Source organism: Acinonyx jubatus, chromosome A1, assembly GCF_027475565.1.
Source record: "Acinonyx jubatus isolate Ajub_Pintada_27869175 chromosome A1, VMU_Ajub_asm_v1.0, whole genome shotgun sequence".
NCBI classification, from domain to species: domain Eukaryota; kingdom Metazoa; phylum Chordata; class Mammalia; order Carnivora; family Felidae; genus Acinonyx; species Acinonyx jubatus.
Genome location: NC_069380.1, coordinates 117,345,738 through 117,370,901, shown reverse-complemented (window position 1 = coordinate 117,370,901; position 25,164 = coordinate 117,345,738). Strand labels below are relative to the sequence as shown.

Sequence of the window (25,164 nt, the reverse complement as noted above, 5' to 3'; positions counted from 1 at the left end):
AGCCCTGCAGGATTAAGCTGAGGCCCACCTTTGCATCATCAACCATCTTTACTCTGCTGCAGCCACACTGGCCTTCCTCTTTCTCCAACGCATCAAGCCTGTGCCCCCATATCACAGCCTCTGCTCAGCGGCTTCCTGTGGAACATGCTTCTCCCAGATCTCATCATTCAGGTATCCGCTGAACTGCAACCTGTTCAACCTAAGGCATCCCATGACCAACATTAAGCCCAGTCCCCTCCCATTCTTTCTTTGTAGCAAGTAATAATATCTGAAATCATCATTTTTATTTACTTTCTTGTTTGTCTTTCTCCCAACCACCACAATATAAACTCTATGTACAGTGATTCTGTCTTCTTCACCATTATCTCCCCAGTACCTAGATCTCTATATGATACATGACAGAATGAATAAAACACTGTGTCATACTCCCTCAGGGCCACTACTTTGGGAGCAAAGCAAAATTTCTTGGAAGAAATTTGGGAAAAGGTTGACTCTCCAATGTCTCTAACAAGGTCTATGTAGAATTAATGAAAAAAAAGAAGTGGTCTAGAATGACAGGATTTCATAGCTAAAAGGGGCCTATAAAAGCATATACATCAGCCTGCACGGCTCAGGGACTAGCCTGGTCTAAAACTAAGGGATGGGCCTCAAGCTACTTAATGGCAGAACCATTATTCAGTAACGTGGCGGCTTAAAGGGCTTGTTCTTTCTCAAGGGTCTCTACTTCTTCTGTCCTTGACCTTTCCTAGAACTGGATACAGCACTGTCTCCTGCTGGACAATGATTAACGAACCCCACAAAGTGTGGGAGGTCTGTTCAACTCTGGTCACCACAAATAATGTGTGTACATACATGCATTCCAGTAGCAAAATAACCACTTCCTTCAAATATTTATCTTAAAATGGCATTTAACTCACATTGTCCTCTTTTCCTTTTTGTGTCAAATGAAAACTTTCTTACAAGTTAAAACACATCATTTGCATTTTAGAGGAGAAGGGGACAAAGAGGCAGAGGTGAGGACACCAAACCACTGGTGACCTTGTTCTTCCTCTGTAACTTATTGTGCGTATTTTCTGGTTTTACATCACAAAAAGTTGACCCCCTGAGATACGGGCTTGCATTTATCATACAGGCTCTGCAAAGGGGTTTAAATGATTATGTTTCCCTATTGCTGGTTTGGCTGCTGAAAACTGAGACAAACACGTAGCCTACCTCGGGCAAGTGTGTGAATTTCACAGTGGAGGGGAGGGGATTTTTGTTTTGACCTTAGTTTTGGCTCCATTTTATGCCTCTACCTTTATCAACCCTGTACCTCTTACTCCTCCCCATTCTTTTCTTCTAAAATGAAAATTAATATACCTACCAAAAAATTACCTTAGTAATAGATACTTTAAAAATTTAGAAACTGCAGTTAAGGCACATAGATAAATCAAGGGATGATAGTAAGAACAGCAGAGAGACCACTGACAAGTCAAGGATGCCTGTGCATATACGCAACTCCCCAGCCCCTGCCATCCCCAGAGTGGATTCATGCTGTACAGGCTGTTTTATAGCTTTTGTTTTTCATTTAATATTTATTATATATTAATATATAGCTCATTAGTCCTCTACATTATTTAGCTCCTTGCATGAAAACCTTGCATGTCAATAAATATATTTCTACTGCAGTTACAGTGATTCACAGCTTTTTACCACATGGATGTACTACTGTTGATTTAACCAATTTTTGAAACATTTGGCCAGTTTCTGATTTTTCCCGTTACCACCACAGTGTAAACATCTTTATGGCTCAACCTGCCCATGTCCTTATTTCCTCCAGATCAATTCCCAGAAATCTCACCTACTGTTACTTTATACTCTCTGACTGTATCTTACTTATCTTCACAAGCTGCCTTAACTCTTCATTAGAAGAGCAGAAATACGCATTTCATAGCAGAAATACGCATTTATAAAATCTCAGCATACATTAAAATAACTACTTTGGAAAGAACACTTTCTGACTGGGTAGGAGGAGAGGTTCCTACAGGTAAGGTTTTTTTTTTTTCCCCCTCCCCTTCTACTCAGTGCCTCATAGACTTTATAAAGATACTTATATTTCTTAACTAGTCAGAGTTATAGATCCTGCTTTAAAAGATAAAACTTCTTTTAATCAAATAAAAAAGACTGGTGGGTTCTGAGGCTGTGGAATAGTAAGATTCACATCTTTGACAACGGTTCAAATCAAATTCACAGGAAAGATAGTCATCAGCTTTTCTCAAGGGTACAATAGACCAGAGCAGTCAAAGCTCCAAACTGCTGGAACTGAGAAATCGCCCTTGTGGCAACATCTGAGGCGGTGGTGGAGACCATTGGGATGAATCAGTTTCCCTAATCGCAAAGTTCTGTTCTGCTCCTACAGACCCAGGTTAGGTCCATGTGCTACAGACAGGGCCTGACTACAGCACTTCTGCGGGAAACCAGGGGCCTGACTCCTCCTGCCTACCTGCAGAGTCACCAGGGACTAGCTTCCCAAAGCACAGTTATTAACCAGTTGTCCAAAGACCCTGGGGGTACACTAGAGAATTCCAGGTGTCAATGAACTTAGATAGGAAAACCATTACACCTTTACTTTCATGAGCCTATAATTGAAATTAAACATTTCCTTCCATAATAAGACACAAATCACAGCGTTAGCAATACCTGAGTCTTGGCCAGAAATCAGGTATTTTCTTAACACATTGAGACTGCTATAGCCATCTTGAAATATCACTACAAGTGACCTTCGATCACCATGGGTTTGAAATGCAAAGGTCTACTTACACGTGGACTTTTTTCGATAAATTCAGTATAGTACTATACATATATTTTACAATTTCCTTAACACTTTCTTTTCTCTAGGTTACTCTATTATAGTATTACAGTGTATAATACATGTAACATAAAAAATACATGTTAACTGAGTGTTTATCTTATAGGTAAGGCTTTCCAGTCAACAGAAGGCTGTTAATAGGTGTTTGGGGGAAGTCAAAAGTTATATGCAGATTTTTGACTGTCTGGCAGGGGGTGGGAGGTCAGCACCCCTAACTCCAGCATTATTCAAGGATCAATTGTATTTCTGAATTATGCCCATTATGACACCCACCACTATTACTTGTTATTTAAAGTGGTAAGAAAGAAGTAGATGTATTATTAAATCACAAAAATGTTTTTCAATATTTTAACTGAATTCCAGTAACTAGATTCCTTATTATCTCATGTCTTTGACACATGTGCATTGAAAACACTCTTGTATCAGCCAAAGAGGCTGATGACAGCAAATGGGTCGAAGGCCTCTGCTTCAGAGCAACACGACCCGTGGAAACACACCAACAATGGCACTTGGAGAGTTACTGAGTCACTTAAAATCAGGAAACAGGTAGCAGGTCTGACGCCTCACCAGATACATGACCTTCACCAAGAACAATGCCATGTGATGAACAACTTTACCTCTGGTTTCCACAGCGTGGATGCATTTCCTGATGATGCTGAAGCCAATGCTGTCCAACTGTGCAGCTGGAAGAGGAAGAAAGGGGCAGTCAGGTTGTTGGTCATGCATAAACCATCCTCGGACAAGGCCTGACAGACCCAGGATCAATCAGTCCCATGGTTTGGCCACATACAAGAATGATTAAAAAAAAATTGCTGGCATCCACTGAGAATTTACTGTGTACCAGGTACAGTTCTTTTATTTATTTTAGTTTATTTATTTTGAGAGAGAACAAGCAGGGGGAGGACAGAGAGAGGGAGAGAGGGAGGGAGGGGGAGGGAGGGAGAGAGAGAGAGAGAGAGAGAGAGAGAGAGAGAATCCCACACTGCCAGTGCAGAGCCCAAGGTGGGACTCCAACTCACAAACTACAAGATCATGACCTGAGCCAAAATCAAGAGCCAGACGTTTAACTGACTAAACCACCTAGGCATCCCATGCCAGGTACAGCTCTAAGTGCTTTGTTTATATGAGCTCACTTAATTGTCACAGTCACTCTGCAAGGGTATCCTCTATTTAGCTGAAGAAACTGCAGAATAGAGTGATGAGCAGTTTACGAAAGGAACAAGTAGGCATCCTTTAAACCATCTGTTTTGTTATCAGGAGCTGTAGAACTAACTGCTTCCTGGTCTCCTTCAAAAAGTATAAATTCAGTGGCTCAATAAATGTTGGATAAGGACTTTACACAGATTATCTCATTTAATTTTAGCATGTCCTCTAGGCTGATACTATCATTGGCTCCATATTACAGATGAAACATCTGAGACTTGCTTCATTTGTACTATGATATTTGCAAAGCTAAAAAGCTAGTAAGTGGGAGACTCACTCCCAAGTCCTTATGACCCAACGCCCTAAATATGACCTAAGTCAAATCCTACGCAGGTGATTAGAAAAAAGGGAAAGTAATCTGGAAGAAAATTAAAATAGCTTACAACAAAGAAGTTACATGAAAAATAGGCATAGGGCAAGAGAGCCATCCTGGGTGTGGTAAGTCAGCAGGCATTCAGAGCTCCCCACCTGCTATAAAGCCCACTAATGTGACTCAGAAAATAAATGACCAACAGCAGCAACCTGTTCCACGGCACAGAACCAATTTCCCAACCTGGCAATGAGCCTGGGAACCTACCAAAATTAATCTCCATGTTTGATTACCCAGTGAGGAGAGGCTGATGGTAATATTTAAGAACATGTTCACCTTTTGAGCACCTTGGGACATCAGGGCAAGACATTCTACAAACTAACGGTTCATGGTGGAGAAGAGAATGACAGAAAGTAGGAAGGTAAATATTTATAAATAATTTGTCATCATCCCAGGGCAAAATATAAGCTTGTAAAAAATAAGAACTGCACAGAATTTGAGCTCATACTTTGATCTCATCCAAAAAGAACCTTTTTCAAATACTTAAGTTTTTAATTTTAATTCCAATGTAGTTAACATGCAGTGTGATATTACTTTCAGGTGTGCAGTATAGTGATGCGACAATTCCATAGATTTCTCCATGTTCAACACGGGCAAGTGCACTCCTTAATCCCCATCACCTATCCCCCCCCCCCCACTTCCATCCTGGTAACCATCAGTTCTCAAGAGTTAAGGGTCTGTTCTTTGGTTTTTCTTTCTTTCCTTTCCTTTGTTCATTTTTGTTTGTGTCTTAAATTCCACATGAGTGAAATCATATGGTATCTGTCTTTCTGTGACTTACTTGGCTTAGCACTATACTCTCTAGCTCCATCCATGTTGTTGCAAATGTCAAGATTTCATTCCTTTTTATGGCTGAATAATATCCCATTGTGTATATATGCCACATATTCTTTATCCATTCCTTTACTGATGGGCACTTGGGCCACTGCTATAATCTGGCTACTGTAAATAATGCTTCAACAAACACAGGGGTGCACGTTTCCCTAATTGTGAACATGGATCAGTCAACTTAGAGCCAATGAAGATAAAAATTCTTAAGAAAATCACTAAGAATTCCTTAAACTAAAAAGAAATGCTATTTTATTACAAATTCTCTTCCCAAAGAAAACAAAATAACTCTTATTCTTACATACACACTTACCACTTAGTGATACTTACTATAACCACATTTGGCCTCTGGGATAGTCAGTAAAGTACCAGAAAAGGAGGAAAACAGTATTTTTCTTCTGGGAGAACACCTGATATACAAACCATTGCTCTTACTCCCTTAAAGCTGTAAGTGCAGCTATAAAACTGTACTAACTCACTCTCATGCTTTTTCTAGTATAAACCGAGTACTACACTGCACGTCATGTAGTACAGAGCTTTCTGACTTGAAGCTGCAAGTCAGATTGAAATCACTCTTCCAAATAAAACTCCATTAACTCACATCATAGATTTTTCCCAAATTTAATAACAAACTATGATACACAAGCCAGATGCCTGTTAGAATCTAGGGCAAGATTCTTGAAGGTAAGAATTCACATACCCATAACTTAACATTCACCCATTTAAAGCACTGAAATGCATTAGTGTCTAGGATATTTACAAAGTTATGAATCAATCACCACTATCTAATTCCCTCACATTTTCATTATCCCCCACAAAACACTTTATACACATTAGCAGTCATTCTCTACTTCCTGCATTCTATCAGTTCCTAAAAATCACGATCTCTTTTCTGTCTGTACGAATTGGCCCATTCCAGGCATTTCACATAAATGGAAACATAACAGGTGGTGTTTTGTGTCTACCTTCTTTCACTTGGTATCATGTTTTCAAGAGTCATGTATGCTGCAGCAGTTTATCATTTCTTTTCATGACCCAGTAATATTCTGTTGCCTGGGTAAAACCACGTCATTTATCCACTCACTGGTTGTTGTTTCTACTTTCTGGCAATGGACTGCTGCTAGGAACATCTGTGTACAAGCTTTGCTCCTCGTGTACACCGAGAGGTGGAGTAAACTGAATTACGGGTAACTCGCTGCTCAACTTTTTGAGGAACTGCCAAACTGCTTTCCAAAGTGCGGCACCATTTCACATTCCCACCAGCAACGTATGAGGGTTCCTATTTCTCCACATCCTCGCCCATATTTGTTATTGTATTTTTTGTTATAGCTTTTTTTTTTTTTTGTGGGCGTGAAGTGGTATCTCATTGTGGTTTTGATTTGCATGTCCCTAGTGACTAATGATGTTGGGCAGCTTTTCATGTGCAGGGGGAGGATATTCATTCCTTTACACAGTAGTCAGAACAGAGAGCCTACTGGAAACTATGTGTCACAGGGAAGATCATTTTTTGCACTTAACGAGGTTTCCAAAATGCTCATAACTGTGATTCCATAGTCCATTGAAGCCTATCAGTTCTTCTTCTGAGAGGTGATTAACAGGATTTGTGCACAAGGATGACAGTCCAAGAAGTTCAGGGAAGAACCATCATTTTGCACTGTGCTTTGGGGAGCTGCTGATTCCAAGCTTGGATGCTTTCAGAGTAGGTTTGTGGATATGGTCTTATTTCAGACAATGATAAACTCCTATCCTGAACAAAAAGTCCTTTGGTTCTTCTACCCCATAAACATTGAAAAAAAGTTTTGGAAAATTTGAAGAAACCTGGCAGCGGACAATGACAACCTCAGTGATCAAAAGATACCTGCTCATAAAACTATCAGGACAGCTAGCAGAAGAAATAAGGGCAGGGCTAGAGATAAACTTGCAGGGCTAAAAGAGTCCTTGAACCTGTCCGTGTTTTACTGTAAGAAGCCAAAGTTTTGGGGGTGCCTGGGTGGTTCAGTCAGTTTCGGCTAAGCGTTCGACTTCGGCTCAGGTCATGATCTCACGGTTCATGGGTTCAAGCAACACAGAGGGCTCTGTACTGACAGCTCAGAGCCTGGAGCCTGCTTCAGATTCTGTGTCTCCCTCTCTCTCTGCTATTCTCCTGTTCACACTTTGTCGCTCTCTCAAAAATTAACTAAACATTAAAAAATAAAAAATAAAAAGAAGCTAGATCTAGGCAAATAATAGCTGATGGAAAAGAATGCAATGGAACCTTCCAAGTATATCCAGAAAAAAATAAATTCTGCTAACCTAAACTGACTACAATGACTTATTTTCAAAATTAGCAAACTGCTCTTCTCCCAAAATCTCGGAGTCAGTATTTCTCCTTTGGTTGTCGCAACACAAGTTCTCTCATTTGTTTTAAACCTGCTAACTCCTTTTCTTGAAATAAATCTTACACAGATGTTACACATAAAGGCCTTACACATTACACATGTAACACAGTATTAGTATATATTTAGTGTCTGAGTTTAAAAGTGTAACACTTTTACATATTGCAAAGTCAAACAGAGTTCAAGGTAACTATCTGTTAGCCTTTAAACTGTTCAAGTTGCATATACTGATGACTTATAAGCAGATAATACTGTGTTAAGAAACAATTCATATCAAACAGCAGTTCCCAATAAGGAACTCACAATATACAGTGTAACAGCCATTGTTCTAAATCTCTAAACTGGAATGGTATAATTGTTACATTGCCTGCTGCCTTGGGACATCCTTGTATCTCCCTGTGTCTCTACAGTAGGTACGTGTGGGCATGCGTGTGTGCGCACACACACACACGCGCGCACACACACAGGCAAGTCTGACTTCTCATCAACTTGACTTTCCTGCTGATGTCATGATTGGGTTACTAATGATTAACAACTGCTTTATTATTTAACATGTACAGAGTAGTACTAATATAATGGCGATTATAATACATAACTAGAGATCGTAAATTCGGATCTCTGACCAGCAGGTACATAATCTAAGTTAATTGAGATCTCCTCTGCTGAAAAGCAAGTTCCCACTAAAAGGTTTAGAACATGATCACCCCCAGACAGAGTTTGCTAATGACAAAAAAAAGTCTGAGCAGCCCGCCAGATGGAAGCGGCTGTCCTTAATCCCCTCAAGCAGGTGATTCAGCTCTTTTACTGAGCCAAGGCTCAGAAAAGGTCAGGGATTTATTTGCAATTTCTGTATCCTTATAATCTCCAGGAATAATCTCTCATTAAATATCTACTAGGCTTGCATTATTCCCTTAATTTGACTTGCGATGAGTTGTTGCAAGACCAGTGGCTCCTAGGCCTGCCATCCAACGTCTTACAGCTATGGCTTTGACTGGCTTTTCTTCCTCCCTCAGCCTCACCTTCAGCTTTGCTCAGGATTGTGCACAAGGCAGCCCCAACAGTTGTCCTAAGATGACTGTCGTAGAGCTCACACCCAATATCCAGGTTAACCTTCCAAGTTAGAAATGTATCATCCTCTTAACTTCCACTTCAACTTTTTTTTCAATGTTTATCCATTTTTTGAGAGACAGATGAGTGAGAGAGAGAGAGAGTGTGCGCGCACAAGCAGGGGAGGGGCAGAGAGAAGGAGAAACAGAATCCAAAGCAGGCTCCAGCCTCTGAGCTATCAGCACAAATCCTGATGTGGGGCTTCAACTCAGGAACTGTGCGATCATGACCTGAGCCAAAGTCAGATGCTTACCTGACTGGGCTACCCACGTGCCCCTCACTTCAACTTTTGAAGCCTTCTTGCTTTGTCTCCTTTTAGAGGAGAGTCACACAAAGCTATTTTCTCAAAGTTCTATGGAGAACACAGGAACACTCAGAGTTGAGCTGACGCTCAACCAACTTGGAGGGTATTAGGGCAGAAGAGGCAGGATGCTTGACAGACTGCTGGAGTTTACATCATTATGCCTAGACACCCTAGATATCCCAAATACCAAGAGCAGGGAAGCAGGTTAAACCCAGAAACAGATGGTTTTATTGCAAAGGGCTCAAAACAACAACCTACTATATAAGGTTCAATCCAATGACTTTCTTGCTTCAAAGGAAGAAGCTGATGGCCCAGCTGGAGAGACATGCTCTATAGTTTCTTGAATCAAATGGTACCTCACCTGAAATGTTTTCCCTGGCCCTTTCCACCATAAAAGAAAACGAGGTGCGTAGGTGATGGTAGAGGGGAAGAACTACAATAAAACCACGAGCAAACCCCTTGGACTCTCCTCCTCCTTTCTTACTCCCATATTCAAATTATCACCAGGTCCCTCAATTTTGTGTCACTCACCATGGTGCTGGCTTCCAGCATCTGTTACCAGGACTGCTGTGAAGACCACCTAACCGGTGTCCTCCTACCTCTTCTGGCTCCTTCCAAGCTGTCTTCCACGTTGTGGCCCCCGTGATCTGGATGAAACCAGATCACATCACCTCCCTGTTTAAAATCAATGGCACCCCAATGCTCTCAGGAAGAAAACCCAAATCCTTAACATGGTCCACAAAACCCTGTATGGTCTAGCCTGGCCTGCTTCATCTCACGCCATGACTCCACACCTAAGCATTCTACCAAACTGACTTTCTTTGAGAGCGTCCAAGTGACCACACTTTTTCTCTAGCTTTTGTACACAGTGTGGATTTCACTTGGAAGCCCAATGGCCCAAGTTACTCCAAATCCTCAGGTCTCCCCTCAAATGTCAATTGCTCAAAAATGCCCTCCTGACTTCTCTACCTGGTTCATGTTTCCACTGGAACTTGGACATAGCACTGTCAACTTCTCCTTCAGAGTATGTAATGTAACTCTAAATTTCTATTTATTTCTACGATGCTGCCTACCTAATCAGATTTGCATTCAGGAAAGCAAGGGTGCATGCATATATTTACTCAATTATTTTATTCAGTACTCTATCTCTACCTTTCACTGTCTACGATCATGTTGGATATGAAGTATGATGAGGAGGGTCCCTAAGGGGAAGTGTGATGTAGTCAAAATGATCCTTCAAACTCCAACTGTCATAAACCCGAGAGTAGATGAGTTGTTTAAACTCTGGTACCTAGATTTTTCATCTTGGTGAAGATACAAGTGTTAAATAAAGATATGAAGAGCCTGACCTAACTACTTCCTTCCTTTCTGTGTCAATGTGAAGAGGTATCACCACCTAGCACTATAGCTCCAAGAATGAGTTTAAAAGAAAGGAAAAATAAAAGATGTGCAAGCCAAGACAAAAAAGAGAGAAGATATAACCAAATTCCAATTTTCCTAGACACTTAGAGAAATCCTTTGCTTGTCCATCAAGGCATTATCATCACCAAATTGTACATGGTATGAAGCTGTGGCTGGTGGAAACAGAGGGTATCGGGGTTCTTTCCACATCATACAATCTGGGCCATCTACACAGACAGGCCGGAGGTCAAGAATAGCCCTAGAAAACCAGAGCATTCTCCCTTAGAGCTGTTTGCCATCCAAGAGACTACCTCATTCTTCAGGTCCAGTAGCCCCTTTATTGAAAATCACTGACTGGCTGTTGCTCTAACCGAGTCCTTAGTACTCAGAACATCGAGAAATTTGGCAAAAAGCGGTCAAATCACTATTTCTGAATGAAGGGAACTTTCCATACCACAGGTCGACTGATGGGACATATAGTGTGTGAAAACAACTCTCTGGGACATACCCCGAAGTTACCCCATACATGCATCCTGGGACTTCTAACAGATCTCATAAGACAAATCCTTTTCCAATAGAGAGGAGCTAATTTACTGAATTAGCCTCAACACACGAGAATACATTACCTATGTTTCTAAAGCTGGTATTCAACAGGTTTTTCCTAGCCTAAAATGTCTTACCCCAGGAATCTCATTCAACAAAAATCTTTCAAGTTTTTTTTACAGGAGAAATGGAATTTTCTGGAAGTACAGGATGTTTACATAAAAATGAAACAACTGAGAAGTAAAGGAAGTTACTGCCCCATTTTTAATGTGGATGGATATAGGAAACTGTCTGCAGTTATTATGAGCAGGCCACCATTTTATGGACAGCTCCAGGGGCATGTTCTCACCATAGAAATTTACTCAATTTCCCAACATGATTTGCTCTTAAAGTCTGGCCTACCTCACTCATTCTGAATTTAATCAATTTCAACACCATTAAAAGCCATGAAGAGAAACACCCACATTGAACTAAATATCATATCCATCTGGAGAATAGACTTCCAATTGGCTAACACACTCAAGGGGCTCAGGTCCTTTCTCCTAATCATGTGAAGACTGAGAGTTCCCAGGGCTTCACAGCTGTGGCCCCTGGGAAACAGTCTTCATGGTGGTGGCTCTCAGAAGCTTCCAATGGGGCCCGGGAAGGTGGCCAATTGCTTCTTAATTATCCAAGTGTGAATTCTCTACTTTGGGGATTACCCACAGCCAGTTTTTAATCCCAGTTCAACTCCAAGACCCTGTGCCTCATCCCATGCTACTGCCTACTCTGTCCTATACTCTCCCCAGATGTATACATTCAGGGAGTATGAACCAACTTTAATATTAACTGAAGTCACCCAGACAGAAGCAATATGTATCTGGGAAGAGAACGAAGAGTCTGGCTGAAGCCAGATAGACCTGGATTAGACTGAGGTCTCTGCCACACTCATAGGATAAATGCTACACCTCTGACACTTACTTTCCTCACCTGTACAGTGGGGATAACTCACCTGAGTGTTGCAAGGGTCAAAGGAAATGTATACACTGACTTGTTTGCTATTTCAATAAATGGTCATTAGCAGTATTACCAACATTTGAACCAAACTTTCCAGGTGATGAAACATTTTTCATATCCAAGTTCATGTTATCCCCTTAATAATCACATGGGCAAATACTGTTACAGTCCTCACTAATAACTTCCTGATGTTTCCACACTAATGAGTACAATGAACTTATACGATGATACATGGCTGTTTATAAAATATATTAATATATTATAGCTTAATTGATTTTCCCAATGTATCTGTTAAGTTTTTATGATGAGACAAGTCAGGCTCACGCTGTTAAGTGGTAACAATGACCGCAGTAGCTAAGGCTTGCTGAACAGACTGCACTGCTCTGGGCTAAGCACTTAAATGCATCGTATCCTCATCATCAACACCCCTATTTTGTAGACAGGAAATCTCGACTCAGACGAAGTTGAGGAACTTCTACTAAGGCTCTGGCATTAATGAGTGGTAGAATCAGGACTGTAACTCAGTCTGCTTCTGCTCAAGTTCACATGACCAGTCAGGGCTGGGGGCTGGGGATCATGTTTTCTGGATTCTTTCCTTTCTATTCCAGGAGCTCTCAAATCTAGTGGACCAGAGAACCAGGACCATGCTTGTTGCCAGGGAGCTTGTGGGCACCCTCCCACAGGCTGTACTCCAGCAGGCTTGAGAAGCACACTTGGGACAACAATGTACTGTATTGTACTGTATACCAAGCAATTAAAACTAGTATCACTAAAGGGGCACCTGGGTGGCTCAATTGGTTAAGTCTGACTGTTAGTTTCAACTCGGGTCATGATCTCATGGTCTGTGAGATCGAGCTCCGCATTGGGCTCTGTGCTGACAGCACAGAATCTCTCTTTCCCTCTCTCTCTCTCTCTCTCTGCCCCTCCCCGGCTTGCTCTGTCTCTCTCTCTCACTCAAAAATAGATGAGCTTTAAAAAAAAAAAACAAAAAACTATCACTACAGATGAACAGAAATGAGTGTTAGGAATTAATTAGCTATCAACATCTGTTCCACAGTCCCCATCTAACAACAGACATTTACCAGTGCTATGTATCTCAGAATATAATGCTGTTTGTGCTACTACTGGTGTATGAAATGACTCCAAATGATTCACAAATATTTCTAATAGTTGTAGTTGTGTACTTATTTCAATGAATATTAGAAATTTACCTTTTTATTACACATAGCACGACATACTCTATTTATAAAACAAATTTAAGTTAAAAAGAATGAACTCAATTAAGAAAATTAGTAGGTACATAGTAACAATACTAGTGGTATACATATATGTTAAAAAAACAACAACATGAAATCAATGATAGAAAAATAACACATTTGGGAACAACTGTCTTAATTTGTGCCTGACCAGACAACTATATTCAACCTGGCTGGAAGGATGGGATGGGAGGGTACCATATTCTACCAGCAAGATGTCCTACTTCAACGCAGTCATCCTTGATCCTTGCTTTGCCCTCACTCCAATCTATCAGCCAACCTCATCAGTCATCAGTTAAAAACACATCCAGAACCCAACTGCTTCTCATCATCCCCACTGCTAATACCTTGATCCAAGCAACCATTGTCTTTCGCCTGGCTTGCTGCAAAAGCCTCCCAACTGTTTCTCCTTTTGCCTCACACAGTTTATTCTCTACCAGCAGCTAGAGCCATCTTTTAAAAATACACACTGGCTCATGTGTCACTTGGCTGATCACAACTCTCCAGGGACTTCTCATGACACTCAGAACACAAGCTTTCCTCCTGACCATGGCTTCACACGGTCTAGTCCCAGCTTACTTGGCCACTCTCCGTCAGGCTTCCTCCAATCCAGTCATTGCAGCCTTTCTCGATAATCCCTGAACACAACTGGTTTACCCCCTCCACTGCAAGGGCCCTTGCACATGCTGGTTCCTCTGCCGGCTCCTAACATGTCACATTCCCTCCATTTGTTCAGGTTTCTGCTCAAATGTCACCTCTTCAGAGAGGCCTCTCTGCTCCAGGTATCTAGTTCTCTCTTCTCTAGTTAGGCACTATCTCTGTGCTCTTAATTCTTCCTAGCCCCTCTCTGCACCTGAATGTATACCTTTGTTTACTTGCCATCTGTCAGTTTCTCTCATTAGAACTCCATGAGAACAGGGACTTTAATCTGCCTTGTTCATTGCTGTAGCATCAATAGATATAATAAATATTTTCTGGATGAAGCAACAGATATAATCCACATTTTCACCAGCTGAGACACCAGCAACCAACAGGTAGAGAAATCCCCACACTCCAGGAGCCTCAAATGCTGAGCAGCTGGCTGAACACACTGGTACCTTCTAGAGTTCAGGGGCCCTGCAGCAGGATGCACAGTACAAATATGACTGAATAGGATCTCATTCATCCCCTGACCCCTAAGCACAAACAATGCCAATCGGAATTTTTCCCCTAGCCTACCTGTTACAAAGGTACCTATCTTCTTTTTCATGGTTTCTGTGGGGACGGACACACACACACACACACACACACACACACACAAGCCAAGAGGGACATAGAGTAAAGAAAGCAAACTAACTAGGAGGAAAGAGATGAAATCCCTGCCTGGCCTGAAATAAACCTACCAGCTCTCCGCCAGAGTCAAGAGAGGCTCTAAGATACCTGTGAAGAGCAATCCAGTTCTCAGCCAGACACTGCAGCCCAAGTGGCAGTGTCTGGGTTCTTACAGGGCACAAGATGAGGGCTGCAGACTGGCTTTGCAGGACTCTGTTTCCTTGTGGGTTTTTACATCTGCAGTCTCCTTAAAATTCCCAATCCAGCAGCTGTGCAAAAGCCACGCTTAACGCACACCATGGTAAGGCCAACCGGCTTCATCAGGACCACCTGGTCTCTTACACGGTGATCTGGGCAACCAGAGAAGGAATTACAGTGGAGAAGCATCAATTCCTTTCTGCCTTGATGCATAGGCGGTTGCACACTGATTTCTCAACCAAAAGAGATCATCACCACCTTTTTGAAAGAGGAAGGGTTTCAAGCAAAGAACTAGCTTCTCCTGCCCACCTACACCCTTCTCCTGCCTTTACCTTCTACCTGTCTTAGAGATGACATTCATAATCAGAGGCTGAACATTTGTGGCTGGAGTTACCACTAACTGGTTGTGGGAGATGGGTGTACTTGGCCTCTGGGACCCTTCTCATCTGTACAGATCAGTTGCTGTGAAAATCAGATAAGATGATGTCCATAACAGCACTCTGAGGAACTGTAGAGAGATTGTGGGCTGTCATGCTTTTATATAAATAGCCTCTGGTTTGGGCTAATGATGATGTTATTAATAACAACAATAGCAGATAATGACATTTAATGACTGCTTAGACTACCAGGCACTGCTATTCCATCCTAATCCCACTCAATCCTTCCAACAAACCAATGATGTAGGTAATAAAGTTATACCCATCTTACAGATAAAAAACCCTGAGACCCAGGGAAACTAATTTTCCAAGGTCACACACGCAGTAAGTAGTGAGGCTGGGATTACAACCCATGTAGGTTAATAATTCTGCACAGTCCACACTCCCAACTACCAGTCAACACTATCCCCACTGTGGGCAACAGGACTTGGTAGCCTCTGCTGATTCTTACATGCCAAATGTGAGTTGCACACTCTGAATACTCTCATCAGGGTAGGAAGGGATGACTTTGACAGGCCATCAGTATGCACTAAAAATGAGGATTCGGTTTTCTCATCTTTACATGAGGTCAATAATATTATCTACCTCATAGAGTTCTTATAAGGATCAAAGAACAGAATGTACATCAAACCCTGAGCACATAGCCCAGTAATATGTATGTGCCCAATAAACACTAATCGAGAGCCTTGAGGAAAATCTTTCAGTCTCTGCCTCAACAACCCTGTGCACTGGGCTTTAGGAGTTCAAGATGCAGCCAGGGACCTGCTCGATGTTCTTGGCTGAAGCCCAAACTAGGATGCCAAGGGGTGGTTCACACCTGCCTAGGATGAGAGAATGGTTTGTTAAGTGTCATTTAAGACAAGCAGAAAGACTTCTGACAGTCCAGGCCAGCCAGGGGAGCACGATTGCCAGTCATATCCTTGGGGGATGGGGTCCCACCAAACAAAATAGCTGAGATCTCAAGCAACCAAATCTCTGAGAAAACAAGCTGCTCCTTGTCCTTTCTCTCTTGCTAGCCCCCAGCTCCTCAGCCTGGATCATTCTCCAGCTAGGGTATTACCACTCAACTAAATATAATTTTGAGTTCTACGTGGGCCACACCCACTATGTTGCACACACAAGTGATAATGGAAAGCAAGCTAGAGAAAGTCAGCACTTAGGTGAGCTAGAATTACACCATCTTGCCTGCCTGTGGCTCAGGAGGGAGGGGAAATGAGGAAGCCAAGGGCCAAAAGGGGTGGGGGTGGGAGGCTGGAAAGGAATTCAGGCAAGAGAGGGAATGAGCGCCTGTCCCCTATCAGCCCTGGCCTGGAAGGCGTGGATGGAAAGCTAGAGGGGAAGGTGTGCTCAGCTGACTGCCTCGTGGGCCAGTACTCAGGAGGCCAGGCCACCATGCCCATTAATGCAGCCCATCCTTCTCAGGTTTAAAAAGGGAAATGTTCTATTTATAAGCTACCGACCGGTGGAGGCCTGGCAGCCACTGGATGGCTCTGATCCCACAGGGATTCTGGTTACCAGTGGCTGCCATCTCTTGCCTCTCAACTGTGGGTGTTCTAACAGCAAAAGGCCGAAGGTGACTGGAAGCAAAAGGAAAAAGAAAATCCTCTTTTCTATCCTCTGCTGCTTTCCTCAGACTGTGGGACTTAGTAATGTCTGAGGCTTTAAAATCTTTTAAAAACAGGGACCCATAGGATCCCATGAAGTCGTTCCCTACCATCTTTAAGAGCAAATCCCCTTTTGGGGTGCCTGGGTGGCTCAGTCGGTTGAGCATCGGACTTCAGGTCAGGTCACGGTCTCACGGTCTGTGAGTTCAAGCCCCACGTCCAGCTCTGTGCTGGCAGCTCAGAGCCTGGAGCCTGCTTTGGATTCTGTGTCTCCCTCTCTCTGACCCTCCCCCATTCATGCTCTCTGTCTCAAAAATAAACAAACATTAAAAAAAGAAAAAAATCCCTCTTTTAAAAGAGGGATTTACTCTTTTTTTTTTTCTTTTTCCTGTTTTACAGATGACAGGAAACGGAGGCACAGAGAAGAAGGGAATGTATAAATCAGAGGTAGGGCAATAAGCATACAGAGCAAGGTAATGGCACCTTCCCATCCCCTCTCCTGGTCCTCAATCTTGCCCTCACAGAACAAGAAAAGACTGGATACGACACTATCAGGGAATGTGATCTGAATGAGGCCTTGAAAGAATGATGAACGTACGTAACAGGAACCCAAGCAGCACTGGCTGTGTTGTCTGATGCATGCAGAAGGGCAGTGGGCTGTGTTACGCTTCCGTGCCTGGGAAGCTGCAGAGTCACCGACACACATTAACGGTCTCTGGGCATCATGCACAGCATGTGAGGAGCCACTGATAGTTCTGATGAGGAGGCTCTCTGAGAAGGAATATGGGATGGCCCCTCAAGAGCAAAGAGCTGAGAAGGTTAGGTGGGGCTGATGATGGAAGGCCTTACGGCCCCAATGGGTTTGCCACAAAGTGACAACATGGCGTAACAAAGGAAAGATGTCACGCGTATCGAGAGGTGGAGGAAGGTGGGGCGTGACCTTGGCAATCAGGCCGACTCTGGTTTGAGCATCATCTCCACTACTTCTTGACCATACTACCTGGACTTCTTAAAGCCTAATGCTCATTTGTAAACTCGGTCGTTGTGAACAGCATTTCCACTAATGCCCACCATGGATGTACCGCTCTCATGCTGCCTGCCATAACTTCATGCCATCTTAGGTAGCTTAATACCAGGGTAGGTTTTTAAAAAGTAGTCTAAGCGTTGACCAACCTATAGTATGTGGGCCAAATACACCACTGCCTGATTGTACACCAAGTTTCATTAGCAAGCATGCATTTGCTTTCGTGTTGTCTATGGCTGTTTCACACTGCAATATCAAGAGTTACATAGTACTGCAAGACTGAATACATTTACTATCTGACTCTTTACTGAAAAGGCCTCCTGGTTTGCTAAGCAATAGCATTAACACAACCTGAGGGTTTACATGTTCATGTGTTTTCCCCCTAATAAATGTGGAAATAAACATATAAATCCAAATGGGAATTTAAAATGTGCGCCCGGTACTATCTAAAACGATCAGAGATACCACGAGTAGCATGCATATGCCACTTCGAGAAATGTAGTCATTTAATGAACTAACACCCACAAGGCGCCAGGCCTGACAACAGCAGGGGCGTTAGCTGCCACCCTCCGCTCCCTGCTCCCCTCAGGAACTCTTCTGCCCATCCAGGGAGCTTTCCCCCTCTCACACGACACAGTCACTGGCACGACCAGATAATGAGACAGATAAGAACCAACGGTAATGAAGCATTTCTTAACTAATATGCCAGACACTTTGCTAAACTCCAATCGTCACGGCAACTTCGTGAGGCAGTTGGTGTTATTTATCCCCCATTTTTACATAAAAGGCAATGCAAGCTGAAAGATGTCCTGCACTGACCCACAGTTCCGGAGCCAGTGTGCCAGCATGCTAAGCCACACGATTCACGTGGCCCTCCACTAAAACAGCTCTCTCCAATCCACATGGCAGGGCCTACCCACAGGAAATTATCTGAGGTATGTGCAAAAACTGATGTAGAGGAGTGTTCAGGCTGATATTACTCATAAGAGCAAAAATCTGGAAGGGACATTCAAGTCCAATGACAGGAAATAGTTCAAGAAATGTGGATATAATCCTATGACAGAATATTAAACAACCATTGCAAATGGCATTCATAAACAATTTTCATGACGTGGGAAAATGCTTGTAAATTTTTTAAAGCGGGATGCCAAAAGTATATTCATTGTAATGCCAAGTAAGTCAAAATACATGTCAACATTGACAAAATCCATGTAAGAAAGATATCACGAAAAAAAGACAAGAAGGAAATATCACTGGGGTGGTATTAGAGATGACTTCTATTGAATTTCTGAAAATAAATGCTGTATTTCCTGCACATTCTACAATGAGTTCATATGATTTTTATAGTTAGGAAAAATAACTGTTTTTCAAGCTGCTTAGGAGATTCAATGTCTACACCCTACAGATGAGTGAATCCTAATTCCAACTTTGCATTCTTTCTCCAATCACTGCTTCCCCCCCCCCCACCCACACACACACAAGACCCAGTGTAAATAACAAACTCCAGTGACTTCTTGAGCATTTTATAAACACAAAGGATTCCTGTCAAAGATTAACAACAAACTGGAAGGAAAAGAAGGGACTGAGATGTGGAAGCAGAGGAAGTGCTCTATTTACTTTTCCTGGAGGAAGAGGAGGGAAGGTAGGAAGTTCCCATTTTTTAAATCTTGCTAGTCTAGATGGAACCCCATTCTGAGCTCACTCTCCAACCAACTGGCTCGGGGCATTTTGTCTGCACAGCAGGTGTATCTACAGATAGCATGACGATTACACTCACCCACACACGCACTGGGCCATCTGGCTATCATCTCTGTGTGCTGTCAACCTCAAAAGCAGACCATATACTCCTTAAAGGCAAAGGTACATGTTCTACTTGTGGGTGTCCTTCCCCTCCACACTCACACTGCCCAGAGCCACAGGCACTTAAAAACTCCCAAGAGCTATTAATTCAGTGAAGTGCTCCAGGAATGCTGGACTCCTGCTGGGAAACCAAGTGAAATGTTCAGGTAGGGGCAAACCAGAACACAGGGAACAAGAGTGGGAAGCACCATAAACCACTGCAAGATCCTCTCGAAAAGCCAGATGGCTGGTGTTGAGCTGAGTCTGAAGTGCACAAGAAGGCATGTCTGAGGCAACCTGGGCATATTTGAAATAATCTGATTAACCCATGGAATCTGAATTAATATTCACATTAAGTAAAGTGGCACTGTGAAGTCAAGATTAGGAGACTGAGCTCTCTGCGGCTCAGTTTGTCAGCCTTCAGTCTTTAAACAGCTGGAGAAGCAGTGGGAGGGTAGCATTTCTGTAAACAAGCTAATCTTTTCAGAACTAAGTAGGCAGTGACATTTATTATTTAAAACTTCTAACTTCGAAGACATCAACCCACACTAGGAAAGCCTGCCCTCCCATTACTCTCTTGCATGCTCTAACTGTCCCTCAGCTGGGACTACAGGACAACAGCAGCCTTGGAGGGGAATAGGCCACTTCTCGGCTTCTTCTCTTGATACCTACTGGAGCTCATTTCAAAGGAGAATAAACCAATTCTCACAGAGCCTCTGGTGAGAAATCTCACAGCTGCAGTCAAAAGGAGGGCGAGCAATAGGACATGGAGACTGAGGAGGCACAAGGGGCCAGATAGGGTGGACTGGGAGGAGGGGTTCTTGCCCAGGGCAGAGTCCTATTCTTTGCAATGAGACAGGAGGCAAATCCATGACAGGTATCAGCTGCCTAGGTAACTGGCACTGGTGTGTGATCGGTAAAGCAGCTTATGGAATAACAAACCATTCTCCCTTCCTCTCTAGTATCCTTACTTGTATTTTTTTTCCCTTCCTTTCTCTACCAGGTAAGAAAAAACTCAGCATCACTGATGTATAATCCTGACATCTATGAACAAACCCAGGGAAGGTCCCCTGATGGCAGCAGGATCCCCAGTAAGAGGTCCATAGAATTGGCAAAAAATAGCAGATTGATTTTTGAATTTAGCTTGTAAGGATTAACTTAACCAAGAATACCCAAGACCTCTAGGCAGAAAACTAAAACTCTGATGAAGGGCACAGGCAATCTGAATAAAGGGAAAGATAGTCCAAGTTTTGTGAGATGACCGAAGATTATAAAAGTGTCAATTTTCTCTGAATTAATCTATATAATTCAATGCAATTCTAAAGCAAAGTTTTAAGGTTTTGAGGAGCTTACAAACTTATGTTAGAATTACACAGAAGGACAGAGGTCCACAAGCAGCTAAGTCAAATCTTAAGCAGTAGAGTACCAAGGGCACCTGGGTGGCTCAGTTGGTTAAATGTCTGACTTCGGCTCATGTTATGATCTCACAGTTGGTGAGTTCAAGCCCCGCATCAGGTTCTGTCCTGACAGCTCAGAGCCTGGAGGCTATTTTAGATTCTGCGTCTCCCTCTCACTCTCTGCCCTTTCCCCACTCATGCTGTGTCTCTTTCTCTCTCAAAAATAATAAACCTTAAAAAATTAAAAAATTAAAAAAAAAGTAGAGTACCAGACATTAAGACTTGCCTCAAAGACATCATATGAAAAGCACAGAGGTATTGGCACACGAGCAAACAGACCAAGAACATAAAGAACTAGAGACAGAGCTCAGATATGCAAGCCTAATATACAATAAAAACGGCACTGTAAGTCAAAACCAGAAAGAATGACATTTTTGGGAAAAATGAGTCTTCGTGTGGATAAAAATAAAACTGGATCTTCATGAAACACTATATACAATGATAGGTATCAGGTGGATAAGAAACCTCATTGGGAAAGAAAGAATTATGAAGCCAAAAAAACAAAATGTAGGTGCATATATTTGTGACATAGGTCATAAAGGCCTGCTTTCTTCCTTTCATTTATTTTTGAGAGAGAGACAGAGAGATAGTGACAGAGAGAGGAAGGGGGAGAGGAAGACAGAGAAAGAATCTTAAGCAGGCTCCATGCCCAGTGCTAAGCAGGGCTGCATCTCACAACTATGAGATCATGAACTGAGCTGAAATCAAGAGTTGGATCATTAACTGACTGAGCCACCTAAGCACTGTAGAAAGGCCTTCTTTAAAACACAACTTGAAAATCATAAACCAGAAGGCATAAAAAAAGATGCATTTCAATACATAAGAAGGCTTTACAGTCAAGTAAGATTATCACATATAATATTAATACACAGATGACAAAATGGGAAAATGTATTTAAAATATCTACAACCAACAAGGGATGAGTATCTAAAATACAGAACTTTACCAATCAACATGAAAAAAATGCAAATTAAATAGAAAAACGAGCAAAGGACATGAATAGGCAATAAACAGAAGGGGAAACCCAGTCAACAGGCATACAAAGAGATGTTCAAACATACTGATTATCAGAGAGACCCAAATTAAAACAATAATGAGCTATCATTTTCTATTTATATGGGTGACAGTAAATTAGAAAGCTGAATAATGGCAAGAGTTGGCAGAAAAGAAGAAATCCTCGTGTAGGGGTAATGGGACTGTGAACTGACCACTCTGGAGAAATATTCCCTCAAACTAAGTACATTCACACCCTTTGACTGGCCAACAATTCTCCGCATGGGTATATTCCAAAAAAAATTCTCCCACAGGGAGATGTACAAGATGTACAAAGATGTTCATTGTGGTGTTAGTGGTGGTCATGAGGAGCTGGAAGCATGAGGAGATGGAGTGTGCAGCTCTGTAAAAACAGATACACAGTGTTACACACTGGGGGGGGTGGGGGGGGGCGGGGCGCAGCAGACAGAAGCCACAGTCTAGAAGCAGGCAGGAGAATGTAGATGGCTCCTAACACAATGCTGAGGAAGCAAAGAAAAAGAACAACACATATCATAATTTATATAACTGAAAAATACAGGTAGAAAAAATATACGTTGCTCACACAAAAAAAACACATTTTCAAGTACTCATTAGAATGGTGGTCTTCAGAGGAGGAAAGAAGTAACAGCTGGGAAGAGAATTCAAAGGGAGGGAGGGAGGGAGGGAGGGAGGGAAGGAAGGAAGGAAGGAAGGAAGGAAGGAAGGAAGGAAGGAAGGAAGGAAGGAAGGAAGGAACCTGTGATGATCCCATGCCACAAATCAGGTAGAAGGATTAATTCCAACCCTCTACACCTGAGATTCAAATGGAGCTTACAGAAGAAGAGAGGAAAAAGCCTCTGGGAAGAAATGTGCGTTTGTTTACCTGCTGCCATCCTCTGACAACTGGGCCATTTGGAAAGTACCAGCAGCAGACAGGCATTATTTATGGCCCCAACACCCCACAGGCACTGTATGCCCTGAGAGGAACTTGAAGATGAAAGCAATAAATTCTGAAGTGTCCCCAGAGGAATTTCCTTTTGCTACCTGGCCCTTCAAAACATTCTGCCTCTGGGATAAAATGGTGGCATTCAAACTCCCATGAAAACATCTTCTAGAAAGGAAAATGTTAGCCATTTCACATTTGGATACTCAAGGCAAAAAGAGCAATGTCACACTCTGAAATTCCTATCAGACTGACTACCCTCTGGAACAGTTTTGACTGTGGTATAAACAGACAGGGAGTTGCTGAACAATCAGACCCTGGACAATAGTGCCACCTGTGGCAGATGAGCCCTATGGGTGGATATGGAGTGGAAATGAAAATTACTTCAATCCACAGATACGCAAAGTACAACCACATCAGAAAGGAGGGGAGGCTAAGGCATTATGTGATGTAAAAAAGGGGTCCCAAGGCCAGAGGAGGTGAGAAAGCATCAATCTAGAACCCTACTCTGGTCGCGCCAGCTTGGACATCAGTGAACAGAACAGCTTTTGCAATAATACTTTAAAAAATCATTTCTATCCAAACTACTCCTGAAAAGTGGCCAATATGTTTTACCCCATCTTTTTTCTCTCCAGCCTGCCAAATGAAAGGGTAAGCAATTGAAAAATCATTAGACACTTCAGGCAGCCAGCTCTCTGTACTCTGTGAATAATGGGATGCCAAGAGCAAACTGTTGCAAGGGTCTGTGTTCTCCAAAATGGAACTTCTTGTATTGCTCTTTTCTTCAGGAGACAGAATATCCTTGTGGTTAACAGTAGAGCCTCTGGGGTTACATAGAATTCAGATTAAATGGTGCCCCCTGACTTTATTAGCCTCAATTTCCTAATATACAAAGTAGGTCAAAGGTACCTATCTCACACAGTGTTTCAAGTATTAACTAAGTTCATATGCATAAAACATCCTTAAACATAGTTAAGTGGTGGATAAATGCTATCTATTACCAGCCATGATTTTTTTTAAAATTTTTTTTTCAACGTTTATTTATTTTTGGGACAGAGAGAGACAGAGCATGAACGGGGGAGGGTCAGAGAGAGAGGGAGACACAGAATCAGAAACAGGCTCCAGGCTCTGAGCCATCAGCCCAGAGCCTGACGCGGGGCTCGAACTCCCGGACCGCGAGATCATGACCTGGCTGAAGTCGGATGCTTAACCGACTGCGCCACCCAGGCGCCCCTTACCAGCCATGATTTTAAATATATGCTCACTGCAGACAACGCAAAGCATGGAGACAAAAAAAAAACAAAAAACAAAAAAAAAAAAAAACAGGTCAGTCCCTCCCAATAATCTACCCTCTCTCCGAATAAACAATTTCATGATAAATGTCTTTCCAGACTTTTTCTATCAATACATCTAGATGAGTCAAACAATTTACTTTACTAAGAACATTGCTCTGTAACCCGATTTTTTTAAACCTCAATTAACAATAAACCGTGGGAGCCATTTCCACAAATATACTTAGATTGCTCTTGTTTTTAAAGACTACATAGTACCTTGATATTTTTAATCAACTTCCTAGTAGACATCTGATTATCTCCCCATCTTTATTATTATTACCAATGCTCCAGTAAACTTTTTTGCACAAACATTTTTGCCCCCCAGTCTATTTTCTTAAGACAAATCACTGGGTCAAAGGCTATTGGCTTCCAATGCATATTCCCCAAAGGTCTTACAGAATGGTATGATGAGATGGCATGCCCCCTAAAAGAAGCAGGGTCATCTTTCAAATCTATAGGCCCTTATCTCAAGCAGAGAGGAGGTTTATCACAAGTCACAAGCAACCTTCTGGGTGGTAGTCTCCATTCAGATGCATCTCATCTCCCACAGTTCTTGGGTCCTTTATTATAGAATAGTGTGTCCCAGCTTGGGGCATCATACAGGCATGTTATTTTATTTTAGTCTGCTTGGGTATCTATCTTCTCTTGCTATGGTGGATTCCCTGATTTCCGTCCAGCAAACTACCCTGCTCCCATCTTATGCAATACTCTTAAAACTGTCAGTGACAGTGTGTTGTTTTCTCCTCATCTGCCCAACCTAGACCAACCTGTT

At 42.3% G+C, this 25,164-nt stretch overlaps 1 protein-coding gene across 5 annotated transcripts in view; it reads right to left on the bottom strand.

Annotated features, from left to right (window-relative positions):
* ARHGAP26 (Rho GTPase activating protein 26) overlaps positions 1-25,164 on the bottom strand; it is a 421,808-nt gene that overhangs the window by 170,652 nt on the left and 225,992 nt on the right. For all 5 annotated transcript variants that reach the window (XR_008298473.1, XM_015063297.3, XM_027042557.2 and 2 more), the window contains exon 13: positions 3,466-3,531. Coding sequence is in view for 4 of the 5 variants with exons in the window: in XM_015063297.3 (XP_014918783.2) it covers positions 3,466-3,531 (66 nt within the window). In the remaining variant the exon portion in view is untranslated. The remainder of the gene's footprint in view (positions 1-3,465; positions 3,532-25,164) is intronic.